The sequence below is a fragment of the Lagenorhynchus albirostris genome, chromosome 10 (genome assembly GCF_949774975.1).
Source record: "Lagenorhynchus albirostris chromosome 10, mLagAlb1.1, whole genome shotgun sequence".
NCBI classification, from domain to species: domain Eukaryota; kingdom Metazoa; phylum Chordata; class Mammalia; order Artiodactyla; family Delphinidae; genus Lagenorhynchus; species Lagenorhynchus albirostris.
Window position 1 is genome coordinate 83,664,187 of NC_083104.1, and position 14,334 is coordinate 83,678,520.

General features: G+C 42.1%; 1 protein-coding gene across 1 annotated transcript; it reads left to right on the top strand.

Moving 5' to 3' along the window:
- The first annotated feature begins 608 nt into the window (after positions 1-608).
- On the top strand, positions 609-11,881 carry LOC132527940 (uncharacterized). Its single transcript, XM_060163943.1, has 3 exons — positions 609-1,034; positions 10,041-10,437; positions 11,450-11,881. Exons 1-3 carry the CDS (start codon positions 628-630, stop codon positions 11,879-11,881), a joined length of 1,236 nt encoding a protein of 411 aa, XP_060019926.1. The 5' UTR covers positions 609-627.
- The last annotated feature ends 2,453 nt before the right edge of the window (positions 11,882-14,334 follow it).

Sequence of the window (14,334 nt, forward strand, 5' to 3'; positions counted from 1 at the left end):
TCTGAGAGACTGGCTGACTGGGCTAAAAGAAGAGTTAAACATGATGGCGGCTATCTTAATTTCTGCTGTAACAAACTGAAGCAAAATCCCATTTGGCCACCATAGGAAAGTCAATCATTTGTTGCTCACTGTTTGCTGGTCGTCCCCGGCCCGTCGCTTTCCCCGTGGTTTCCCAGTGGAGACAGGAAGTGGCAGCCCAGGGGAATCTAAGTTCAGTTCAGAAAAAGTAACAACGGAGGAAAAAGAATACAAGTAAATCTGTTCTTAAAGCGTAGTCCTCGGAATTCTAGGCCCCATTACATAGATTTGAATCAGAATTGGCATCATCCACGATCCCCAAGTGGTTCCTTACTTATAATGTGAGATGCGCTGAACCAGAACATTAGAAAATTAGTTCCTTTGGGTCGCAGAGTAAAACAAAAAGAGGGATTGAAATGTGGAGTATTTCATCCAATCAGAGTCTCTAGTTCTTCACCAATCACTGCGTTTACTCTTCGGCCAATGGTTTTGTTTCGCGGGGGCTTTTGAAATAGCGCAAGGCCAATCGGAACGTTTCTGAGTATATATAAAGGGGCCCTCTTCCTACTTATTTGCCTACTTGGTTTCAATTTTGTTTGGGTTCTTACGATGGCTCGAACTAAACAAACTGCGCGGAAGTCCACCGGCGGCAAGGCGCCTCGCAAGCAGCTGGCCACCAAGGCGGCCCGCAAGAGCGCGCCGGCCACGGGTGGCGTGAAGAAGCCGCACCGCTACCGGCCCGGCACGGTGGCCCTGCGCGAGATCCGCCGCTACCAGAAGTCCACGGAGCTGCTGATCCGCAAGCTGCCGTTCCAGCGCCTGGTGCGCGAGATCGCGCAGGACTTCAAGACCGACCTGCGCTTCCAGAGCTCGGCCGTGATGGCGCTGCAGGAGGCGTGCGAGGCCTACCTGGTGGGGCTCTTCGAGGACACCAACCTGTGTGCCATCCACGCCAAGCGCGTCACCATTATGCCCAAGGACATCCAGCTTGCTCGCCGCATCCGCGGCGAGAGGGCGTAAAGCTTCCTCAGCTAGCTCAATCCAACTAAAAAGGCTCTTCTAAGAGCCACCCACGTTTTCTTTAAAGTAGCTGTCATTTAGTCTGTTCTGTTTCGGAGAGTTTTGGTTTGGGATGTTAAGGTGGGAATTTCCTCATGAGTTACTGGGTAAGCTTGTGTTTTGGGAGTGTTGTGTAACTTTACAAGTGTCTGTACTATTTCAGTTAATTAAATTCTGGCAGCTTTGCATACCTTCAATTCGTAGGTTGTGTGCAAAATTTCCTCAATGCTGTCTCGTGGGAAATGTAATAACACATGCAGGTGGAGTGGGGGATTGGTAGGTTTGGCAATAGAATAAGCCGTGTTTTAGGTAGTTTGGAAGGGGCAGTAATCGGTGTGATGTGAAGGTCGGGTTATTGGAGTACGTGGATTATGTATGGAAGGTGAGCTGCTTTACCCACAAAAGGTTGAATTTGGGTGAAGATGGGTGTGGATTTGCTGCTTACCCCTTCTAAAGCTGTGTTCCCACGTTTGGGTATTGACAATTGAGAAGCTAGAGCGTTCGTCGTTGCTTTCTAATGTCTCTGAGACCTCAATTTGCTCAGTTCCAATCTCTGCCAAGTTAAAGGTGAAACAGTTTTGGCTTTCCCGTGAAATGTTTGACCTTTTACACAGAGAACAATGAGGGCGTTATTTTGCTGATAGTAGACTTCTATAAAAAAAAATTAGACTTCTCAGTCAGGATTTCTAATAAACTTATTGGTAGCAGAACCCAAGACAGAGAACCCTGGTGGATTCTACAGTTTCACTACTCAAATGTGGTCCACCACCAGCAGCATGTACATCGCTTGGGAATTTGCTAGAAACGTAGATTTTCAGACCCAACCCAGGTCTACTGAGTCAGAATCTACGTTGTACCCAGTTCACCCCAGGTGATTCTTATGAACGCTAGATTAATAAGTCTATTTTTTAAAATGGTGTTTTTGGTCTCATCAAGAAGAGCAGCCTGTCTGAACTCTTACCAGGAGAAAGCATTTGCAAACTACACTTATTTATGTAATAGAATGAAATTTCTGTCAAGCAGTTGCACATCACAAGGTGCCTCTAGAGTTTGATTTCATTATGGATCAGTGGTCTCAGTGGTGACTGCACATTACAGTCAATTGGAGCTTTTATTAAAATATTTTTGCTTGGGGTCCGATCAGTATGACTATAATTGTATGAGGTGGGCCCAGGCAACAGTAATTATTAAAACTCAGGTGCTTCCAATAGGTAGCTAGGGCCAGGACTAAATATTGAATAAATTCCAATCTTGTGGTTAGCTCCTGTTGGACTCCAAGCTTAGCAAGGAGTTACCTAACTGAATCAGGCTTTCCTTGTAGTTCCAAAGGAGGACTTTCTGGCTTGCTTGATGACAGTTTATCTCACTGCAATGAATCAAATAGTATTTGGCTTTTATAGCAATTTCTGAGGACAGGACTAATGTGAGTCTGTATCGAGAAATGCAGCTGCTTTCAGTGGTTGACATTACTAGGTTTTCAGGGATGCTACAAGGAGGAACATCCTGGAGAGTGGATACCTCTGTCTTCACATTGTGCTTTCCTGTACAGATTAGCACAAGGTCTTGTTTGGTCTTTCAGGTGGCCTTTCTCCATAGCCTTTAAAAAAATAAAATTATTTAGGAATTTATCTCCCTACCCCCACCCCCCACCCTGGATATTGTTTCATTTTTTAAAACTTAAAAAAGATTTTTTTTAAAATTATGCAACATTTGAGAATATATGGAAGTAGAGGTAATTTTAACAGACCCTACGTACTCCTCACCCAGCCTCAACTTCAACACTGGCCAAATTTATACCTCTTCTACCTTGATTATTGTCAAGCAAATCATATCATTTCCTCTCTCAACATTTTAATATACATCTACTTTAAAACCTAATTGTGATGTCATGATTACTCCCCCAACAAACAACATTTAACATTGATGACTTTTTAAATTTATTTATTCCACATACATTCGTTGAGTTTACAATGTGCCAGATGCTGTTCTGTGCACTGGGAATATACTTGGAGAACAAAACAGACAAGATTCTGTGCTCTCATGGAATTTACATTTGACCCTGGGATAGACAATAAATCAGTATCATATGTAATATGTTAGATGGCGAGAAGAACAATAAAGCAAGAATAAGGATTGTCATGGGGAGTTGAAATTTAGATAAGGTGACCAATGAAGACGGCAGTATGGAGGTAGTTATTTCAGCAAAGAGTTGTGAGGAAGAAGTTGTGGAAAGAGAAAAAGGGAGCCTTCCCTGGTGAGTGCCGCAGTGGTTAAGAATCCGCCTGCCAATGCAGGGAATGCGGGTTCGAGCCCTGGTCTGGGAAAATCCCACATGCCGTGGAGCAACTAAACCTGTGTGCCACTACTACTGAGCCTGCGCTCTTGAGTCCGCGTGCTGCAACTACTGAGCCTGCGTGTCACAACTACTGAAGCCCGCACGCCTAGAGCCCGTGTTCCGCAACAAGAGAAGCCACCGCAATGAGAAGCCCACACACGGCAACAAAAAAAGTAGCCCTTGCTCGCCGCAACTAGAGAAAGCCCGCATGCAGCAACAAAACCCAACGCAGCCAAAAATCAATCAATCAATAAATTATAAAAAAAAAAAGAGGGAGAGGAGGAGGAATGTTGAGATGCCAGGGGGGCTATGTGGAGTGGAGTGGGCTGGGCGCTGTAGGAGGAAATAATGGCAGAGAAATGAAAGGAAGCCAGATCATGCAGGGGCTTGTAAGTCACGGTAAGGAATTAGGCTTTTGCTCTGAGTGAGATGGAAGGTCTTGGAGGAGTTGCACATAGGAGTTTTTGTGTCCCTCTCTCTCATTTAATCAGGTTCTGCTTTATTTTCAGGTGGTCTCAGTTGTGCTCCAGCACAAAAATCAAGGCCCATTTTTCTTTATTTTGTGCTATTCAAACCTTGAAAATAGGAGCTGACCTGGAGGATTTATAGTTAGGGAGAAAAGAGAAAATCATCTATAAAATATAAACATTTGGGGTTAAAGGTGACTCATAGCATAGTACTTCCATTTACTAGTTTTATGGACACAGGCAAATTGTTTACCCTCAGGTAACAAACGATTTATTTGAATTGAAAATCAAATGTCTTCAGGAACCAGGTAAGGGGTTTTTGTATCAGGAACAGTGGTGAGCTATCCAGCTTTATATCACTGGGTCAGTCAGTAGTGACCTTCTGGCTGAATACAAGCCCCCTGTGTTGCAAGGTCCATGTAGCACTCTTGGTCTTTATTATGTCATTTGCCAAGTAGAGATGCTAACAATACCGGCCTTGGGAACTGTCCAGATTCATGATTTTATCAATTCAAAGTCTGTAATTTAGGGCCTATATGGATTAGTTAATTTAATCCTCACAATAACTCTGTAGGTTGGGGGGCCATTATCAGCTCAAATATGATGATGAAGAAATGGAAGCATAGTGAGGGGAACTACCTCTCACAGGGGTTCATTTGGATAAAACTGTCATGGACTTTATCTCCATCACTAGAGAATGGATGGACATTTTGTGTTATGTGCATATGTCCATTTTACTTCATCCATCCATCCACTCATCAAAAACTTTTTGAGTGCTTACTGTGTGCTCAACAATGTTCTAGGTGTTGGAAAGAGTAATGCGTAACATGGCAAAGATCCTACTGTGCGGAGCTCACCGATGATTATTGTGGGAGGCAGAAAATAAACAAAGATAAACAGTCTTTTGGTAGGTAAAGAGGATTAAGAAAACACAAAGAAAACAGACCAAGGGGATTAAGCACTGCCACAGAGTGGGAGATGGGTGGTGGATAGTTGCCATTTTAAATAAGGTGGGTGGGGAAAACTTCACGACTGAGATGAGACATGAAAGCCAGTGTCATGAAGCTTGGAAGGGAGAGGGGTCTTCATACATCTGTAAGAAGATCATTCCATAGAGAAGAAACCGTGATTGCGAAGGTCCTATGTTGGGAGCATCACTTGGAATGATGGTCGCAGGTCTGATAACCAACTAGATAGAACCAGGTTCCTCTTCTGTTTTCTCAAACTGGAGTTTCAAGTCTCAAGCTCAGCAGCGATTTTACACATTTTTTTTTTCCCCCAAAAGTATTGTTCTAGTTTCCTGAGCACACCCAATTCAGATGGTAAACTGAGGCCGGGGCAGGAAGAGATGAGTACTAATCCCAGGGAGGACTGCCAGCCTGATTCAAGGATACCAGTCATTAAGGAAAGACCATTAATTATTTGATAATTTATTTAAAATAAAAAGTAAGATATTTTGAGGTTCCAAATAATCACCATCATCGTTTTACTTTTCAGAAAAAAGAGAATCCAAATGTAATATTTCTAAAAAGGCTTTATACACTCTAACAAGTAAATTTTCTGAGATTACATTGCATAATTATGGATAAGTCCCCAAATATAAATAAAACTGCTCATCTGTTGGCTCATGGCTAATAGAACTCTATATTAAAACCTTCAAAATGGTGATGATTTGATGGCCAAACCCATGATTTTAAAAATAAAACAAAATTAAAATACATTTATTTATTTATGATAAAGGTGTTACATGTTCTCAGCTGCAGATCTTGAGCTATAGCTGTGTCTTGGCACAGAACTAAGAGATCACATCTCTTCTGAACCCTTCCTATTGGGAGACACTGCAGTCCAAATGCAGGGATTTTCATTATGGAGTGTAAACTATTAATTACTTTCATTTTTAATAAGTAGTGTTCAAGGAAAGAATGGAAAACTGGTGTCCTTCAGGTTTTGCCAGATAACTGAAACTGTCGGGGAGGAAGAAAATGTCCTCTATCCTTTGCCAGCTAAAGAATGTAGCTAGCTATCTGGTTCTACAAGGTTTGAGATCCAGCAAGTAACAGAACTTCCTTTTAGAAAATAGAGATTGGGACCCTGCCTTGGTGGAGGGTATATTAAGATAAACCCCCAAACCTTGTGAACGAAGAATGTCACCTGCCATATCAGTAAACTAAGGATGTGGCGGCCATCAAGCCATCAGCTCCTGCAACCGCCCCCGCCTGTGCACCCTGAGGGGATTCAGGATGGAGAAAAACAGGATACTGGCCCTAGATAGTTAAGCTACATATATATCAAAGGAATGATTTCAATGAGTCCAGACTCTTGCATCTTCCCAGATATAGAAAAGGGCTAACTTCACTAACTTGAGATGGCTGTTTTCTTTAACAGTAATCTTTTGACGTTCCAACTACGTGCTTTTTTGTGTTGTTGTTTTTTTTCCAAAAACTCCTATATATCCTGGATCCTCCTTTACCTCTTCAGGACCAGTCCCTCAGAGCTATCTGAGAGGCTGTCTCCTGGGCTTAAATCCTCCATATACCTGCTGAATATAACATAATTCTCAACTTTCAGGTTATTATTATTTTTCCAATTGACAACCTTACGGCTTATTGCAAGTTTATTCTCTGCTTTTATGAGGTCCAAAAAGGGTGTTCTAGATCAGCAAGTAGCTCTTTCTTCCAAGCAGTGGTTCTGGAGCCCAGGTGCACTTTTATCTCTGTGTCTCAATCATCCTAAACACATTGCTTTCCCATGTTAAAAAATAAAATTCAATGGAGTAAATTTTAAAGATCTTATTGGCTTTATTCAGTGATTCATGAATCAGGCAGCATCCAGGCTAGCAGATAGAAGAGAGCTGTGAGGAGCTGTACAAAAGAAAAGATTTTTCTAGGCAGAAGGGAGCAGGAACAGGGAAGTTACACTAGGAAAAAAAAGTGGGTAACTTATTGCAAGGTTGCTTTCCTTTAGGGGTTGGCAGGGGTCTGTCCGGCTGATTACCTGACTGGTGCTGAGCAGGAATTCCTGTTTGACTAGTTTAAGATTTCATTTCTGGGGAAGCCAAAACTGTAATTAAGTCTTGGTGTGATGACATAACTCTATTTTGGGCCTCTTTTGTTTCTAAAACACTTTTGTCTTGGGAGGGGAAAGAGCTTGGAAAGTCTTCGTGGGAGGTTATTATGCCCCAGACCTGAAAATGTCAAACTTTACTTTTATTTACATTCCATTGTTAGGAACTCAGCTATGTGGGCTAAGAAGGCCACACCCAACTACAAGGGAAGCTGGGAAACAAGGTCTCTGAGGGCTCAGGAAGGAGAGGTTAACAGCCAGTGTGCCTCTGCCTCTGAAGGTTTATAGAATTTATCTGTGCAGAACTGGGGCCCTGAAGTTAGTATCATGTATCTGTCACCTCAGATATCCACACTTGCTCTAATTCTCTTTCCAGAAAAACCGTGTATTTTCTAAAGTCACTATGCACAGGTCCTCTGTTCTTTCCTGATAGTGGTAGACAGAGCATTGAAACAACAGAGTTCTGGGGTAGTCCCAACACTAAATATGCTTGAGCAAGTCACCTATAAGAGTTACTGTATTATCTCTACAGACGGGGAAGCATGCTGAGTGATTCTGCGTAATGCCCAAGGTCACCTGGCTAGTAAATGGTGACAACAAATTTCCCAGGTAGTGAACCTCAAAGCCCTTCAATTTTAAGCATATTTCATTACTGTTCTATATTTGTATACATTATTATTTGCTCTATAGGACAATGTTATATGTCCTAGGTAACAGGGACCATATCTTATTAAGAATGACAACTAGAATGACAAGTGAGAAATTAATGCAGTGGTAGCCTCCCAATACACTACCAGGCAGGCCATTTCCAAGGTCATAGAACATAAAGTCTCACAGGCCAATTTAAGTTCCCTGATTAATTTGATTGAATCAATTTTAAATATATAGCAAGAAACAAGGGAAAGATACTGGACAAATGAACACATTTCAGATAGGTTGCAAAAGATCAGTTGAATCCTTGGTTTCACTTTTCATGTGAAACCTCCCTTTCCTCCTCTTCTCCCCCTTCTCCTCCCCCTCCCCCTCTCCTATCTCTCTCTGACCCTCCCCTCTCCCTCTCTGTCCTCTCACTCCCTGCCTTCCTTTGAATTTCTTCTCTGCTGAGAACTAGGTTGGACTTTGAGCAAAGGGGTCCAGCAGATGGAAGTGATTTGGAGCCAACACATGCTTGCTCTGTTGGAGAGATGCAGGGCTGAGTATACAGCCTCCCATCTAGGGAGGTCACCAGTGACATACCAAGGAAACATGTCTTTTATGTGCATGTTGTCTGTAGAGGGCAAATGGTACCAAAGTGGGAGTCACCAGTGGGTGGTCAGTTTAAGAACTCATAAATATTGGGGAACTCATAAATACTTAGTGTCTTACAAATATTTGGCACTTCTTGGTTCTTTCATCACTTTATATCTCCATGTAGCACACACAAGCTCTACTTTCCCTCTGTCTAACATCTCACGAGGTACTAACTTAATGATTTACAGTAAATACAGCTTCTGAATTTTGTATCTCATAAATGCCTTGCTTACCTATCCAACATTTCTTATATGTTTCCTACTTATGAGTTACCTACTTAATATTTATGAATTTCATCCATCCAGTTTGTTCTCGGTAGGCTCTCCATAGTAGAATTGAATAGTAGAATATATTTGAGAATATTCTCAAATAATAGAGAGAACATACCTTATACATAGAAAGGGATGAGTTCCCTAAGGAGAGTGGAGCGCCCATTCCAGGCCTGAGCTACATAGAGAGAAAAAGACTTTAATTTTGCTTAACCACTGACTCTTTTAGGCTGTCTGTCACTTCTAGGGGTATCTAATACTAAGTCATACAGGTGCACATTAAAAAAAGAAGAAATCTTATTAAGGAGAATCTTTAAGAAGAATAATGGACAAGATTTATTAGTATAGTATTCCTTTCTACATTTCAGTAAGATCCTACATTTCAGTAAGTCACAGCACTAGGACCAATACAAAATTCTTGTGGACCAATGATAAAACATGGTAACCTGAACATGTAAATATATAACATCTGTTGTTAACCATAGTCCACAAATACAAACTTGAACTCCGCACATTTTTGTAATTCCTTTCTCTCTTTTACTGTCTCCTCTTCCCTTGCCATCTCTCTTACTCCACCTCCCTTTCAGAATTGCCTCCAGGGAAATTAAAAATTTAAGGTTAAGTCGGTTCAGCTTTTGGCAATGCTAAAGTGACATTTAGACTGATACTTCCCTTCTGTTCGTTTGGGTACTGTCTAAATATTCATTTTAGACTATGAGCCCTGTGAGGAGATTGTTTCTATCCTGCTCATTGCTCTGTCCCTAGTACCTGTCACTTTTTGAGAAACTTAATAGGCTCTCAATGAATGAATGAATAAACTCAGAGTCCTAGTTTTTCCACTCAAGAGTTCATTTAGAGAAGAATCTTGGGCACACTCAGATCTATGATCTCACAATACTCTGCAACTCCCCCCCACCCTCCCCAATCCAGCAGAGAAATGGCCATGACAGTGGACTTATCAAAAGTCCACTTTTGATAAGGATAGCAACTAAAGAGCTCTGATCGACATTGCAGGTAGCCTGTCGTGTATGATCCTTAGTCTCATGGTATTTTGAAAATCTGTAGCTGAAATTGTATTGTTGCTAATTCCAATCAGCCTTAAGGGAAGACTGACTGACTCACTGGGCTGCCAGCCAAGGACTGTATCCAAAAATCAAGGTTTTATATTTCCAGGCTACTTGAGGTTTCTTACCCCTTCCTTTTCTCTATTACATGAATAACTAAAGATTTCACAATCATTTGATGGTCTGACTGCTAAAATTCTTAATAGCTCAGCAACTAAAACTGACTTCTCAGTTCTTAATATAAAACCGTTTCTCTGCTCTGTGCTCGCTAAAATTATTTCTGCTCTAGAAATAGAGTAGAAAATTATTTCTACTCTAATAGAGCCCTATTTCTGAAGAAATTAGAATGGTAAAGATGCCTAATTAGTCAATTTTCAAACCTGACCTTACTTCTCTCTAGAAACGAATAGTATGCAGCATTAGAGCCCCTTTTGAAAGTGTGAGTGGCTCTGAAAAGAGCCTTTGGGTTTAACAGCGACTGGAAACATTTACTTGGAGCTGGTGTACTTGGTGACAGCCTTGGTACCCTCGGACACGGCGTGCTTGGCCAGCTCCCCAGGCAGCAGCAGACGTACGGCCGTCTGGATCTCCCTGGAGGTGATGGTCGAGCGTTTGTTGTAATGCGCCAGGCGCGACGCCTCGCCCGCAATGCGCTCGAAGATGTCATTGACGAACGAGTTCATGATGCCCATAGCCTTAGACGAGATACCGGTGTCCGGGTGGACCTGCTTCAGCACCTTATACACGTATACGGAGTAGCTCTCTTTCCGGCTGCGCTTGCGCTTCTTGCCATCCTTCTTCTGCGCCTTGGTCACCGCCTTCTTAGATCCCTTCTTCGAAGCAGGAGCAGATTTAGCCAGCTCAGGCATGGTGTAAAGTTATCAAACAGACGAAAACTGACAACACCTGTTACAATGTTGGCCTATTTTTGTAGGGCTTCTATGCAAATAGGTGCTTAATCTATCTCAATTCCTGATTGGGTCAAATCAGCCAGTAGAAACCTTTTATGCAAATAAGGTGATTTCAAATCTACTTTTTGATTGGCTGTTTAAGTGGAACTAACACTAGACATCCCCCCCACCATCAGAAAAAATAACTTTCGTTTTCAAAATAGGGCAAAAAATTAATGTCTTGTCCGTAAGTATCTACTTGTGAGCCTTGTTTCTCTCTAGATCCGGACCTAAAGAGACAAACGCTCGATACAAATTTATGACTAGTTTTCTGCCAAAATTCAGTTACCGGGTTAGTAATTCTAGAAAAGAGAACATAGAAATTAGCTAAATATATAAACGTTTTCAAAATTATGCCATTGGCATTTCCAGTTCGGCTTGATCAAAGTCGGCAACACTTAAGCTTTACGAAGAATTAAGGATCGTCACATTTCAACGGCGGTAGTATTTTCATATTTTCTAGGAACAGTGTCTGGAAGTGATGCCAGCGTTTGTTGGAGAGCTGGGAATTATGTAATATGGTGCTTGCATTGCTAAAATAAAACGTTTATTCAAAATCAGAACCTTTGATAAGTGACGAAACTGGACTCGATCAATTACATTCAAAACCGTAGTTTTTGAAAGGGCTCAGAACTCGGGAATGTGCATTTTCGTCTCTTCCCAAACTTAATCCCGAACAAGGGGATTAAAACAAAACCAATTAAGGTATATATAAAACATGTAACATACAGGGTGAATAAATGGCGGAGGACTTTAAGCGAGAAAATATAGAGCGTACTGTAATAGATCTAGATTTTCTAAAGTGAGACCTGGTATCCAATCACAAGGCCTATCCAGTTACTTAATTCACGGCGCGGAATTTGAAGATTCGGACCAATCAGGAGGACTTCGCCTGTATAAATAAGAGCAAGAACACCACCGCTTGTAGTTGTAGCAGTGTTTGCAATCTCTCATTATGGCTCGTACTAAGCAGACCGCTCGCAAGTCCACCGGCGGTAAGGCACCGCGCAAGCAGCTGGCCACCAAGGCGGCCCGCAAGAGCGCGCCGGCCACGGGCGGCGTGAAGAAGCCGCACCGCTACCGGCCCGGCACGGTGGCCCTGCGCGAGATCCGCCGCTACCAGAAGTCCACGGAGCTGCTGATCCGCAAGCTGCCGTTCCAGCGCCTGGTGCGCGAGATCGCGCAGGACTTCAAGACCGACCTGCGCTTCCAGAGCTCGGCCGTGATGGCGCTGCAGGAGGCGTGCGAGGCCTACCTGGTGGGGCTCTTCGAGGACACCAACCTGTGTGCCATCCACGCCAAGCGCGTCACCATCATGCCCAAGGACATCCAGCTCGCCCGTCGCATCCGCGGGGAAAGGGCGTAAATTGGCTTTCTTAATCGAGTGATAACTGAAACCCAAAGGCTCTTTTCAGAGCCAATCACTTGATCATATAAAAGGTGCCGTAGTACTTGGTCATTAAGAGCACAAATTTTGCGCAGATCCCGAGAGCCCTTTGTGGAGAGAGTCTCGGAATTAAGCTTTTTAAAAAGCCTATGGTGTGGGGTTTTTTTTTTGGGGGGGGGTTGCGTTGGGTCTTCAGTGCTGCATATGGACTTTCTCTAGTTGCGGCGAGCGGGGGCTACTCTTCGTTGTGGTGCGCGGGCTCCTCATTGCAGTGGCTTCTCTTGCAGAGTACGGGCTCTAGGCTTGAGGGTTTCAGTAGTCGCAGCACTGGACTCAGTAGTTGCAGTGCGTGGACTCAGCAGTTCTGGCGCACAGGCTTAGTTGCTCCGTGGCATGTGGGATATTCCTGGACCAGGGTTCAAGCCCGTGTCCCCTGTATTGGCAGGCAGTCTTAACCACTGTACCACCAGGGAAGTCCTAAAAAGCCTATGTTATTTTTAAGTTTTCAGTGTAGGAACTGCCTCCACGGCTTTACTTGCACACCCCCGTTTGGCGTATTTTGTGTAGGTTTGCTACATTTAGGCGTGGCTAAACGCTTGGTCTACACTAGGGTGCCCATGCTCACCAGAATTGTGAGGCCCAGCTCGCTAGCAACCACAAGGACCTGTTGAGAATTGTCACGGATATACCACGACCACCCCTAAAACGGAGCCAAGGCTTAGGTTATTAGCTTTATCACCAAAGGGAAGACCTTGACAGCTCCTGAGAACTTGGTGGCGGTCTCTACCCACCAGGTCTTCTCTACAAAGGGCCAAAGCAACCAACAGGGGCAGCTGGGTGGGTCTCTGAGTAGGAAAAAATGGAATGAACTCGAATGTAGGAATCATGAGGCTTTCAGCAGACGCCATTAAAGGGGTCTTTTTCTGTTTTCCTAAATTCCCTATCTTAATCTCTAAATCAAATCTTATGAAAGTACCTCATATTTGTCAGTAAAACATGAAAATCAGCTGTAAGCTTGAGAGTTCTCTATTGCAGAAAATATTGTCTTCGCTTTCTTCTCATCCCTACAAAACAGCAGTGTTATGTTATTCTGTATTGAAACGATATTCCCTTCTTGTGGAAGTAACAAATTCTTCACTATTTCTAAACTGGTAGCTGAAGGGAAAAAAGTAAGGAATTTTGTTCTGAAACTATACAGTCTGTTATTTGGAAATGTAGAAAGGTTGTTACTAATTGGGTTACTGTAGACCGTTTGGAAGGATTTTATGTCTATTCAAACACTTCAGCAAATTTCAGGTTCAAGATGGGTGAGGTATCCTTAACTACAAAATTGAGATCCTTCTATTAATTTATGGTTTTTTTAATGGGCTGTTTCCCCTTGAGGATCAGTAAGGAAAGAGGTCAGGTGGTAAATTTAACAGAAACAAAGCTGTAAATAAATACACAGGCCAAGTTAGCCATTGTAAGTCCTAAAGGTTTTATAAAAGAAATCTTTGTTCTTGGAAGTCTGTCAGGCATTGAGACTCGGGTGCTGAGAACTGGGGAGCCTGGACCCATATAAGGAAAAAAGTTTAGCTATTCATAATTCCAATAATGGAGTGTTAGATATTTGTAACGCTACATAAAGACATTCCATATTAGAACGTACTTGCCCACATCCTGTACTTTCTTTGAGATTCTAGCACAGTAAGTTTTTAAATGTCTGTTTCTGTCTCACCAGATGGTTGATGTCAAGATATGAGGACCAAGGGGACACAGAAAACACCTAGTTGTATTATTAAATCCATCAGAACATCTAGAACAGTCCTTTGCCTAAAACAAACCCTCAGGAAATTAGTCAAATTGGAATTTAAAATAAGAATTATTGAACAAACAGGAATTACCATTCAGTTTATTCCTGATTACAGAAATAAAAGATTGATAGAGTTCATGTAACTTTAATACTATATATAGTCTTACCATGTAGAAATAATCAACATTAATTGAGCGGTTGCATTACTGAGTCGGCCAGAAGTCATGTATTAGTCTATGAAGTCTCCAAAATATAAGGTAAATTCAATAGTTCTCTACTAATATACATAATTATTATTCTATTAGTTCTTTACAGATGAGGAAACTGAAACTAAGAAAGTTTCAGTTAAAAAGGATAGAGCCAAAAAAAACCCACAAAATAAAAAATAATAATAAAAAAAAGGATAGAGCCAAAACTTTCCCCCTTTGGCATTGCTATATTAAACAATAGCATCAGTATGATCCTCAACAGTTACCCCTGAGGCTTTATTCCTTGGAAGAGCTGTCATAGGAAGACTGATATGTTTATCTTAACATTTTCATAATATGTTAAAGGAAATGGGTGGATTTTGAAAATGTACAGGATCATATAAAACTGTGTTCTATTATACTACAATTATTACAGCCAATTGCACAGAAAT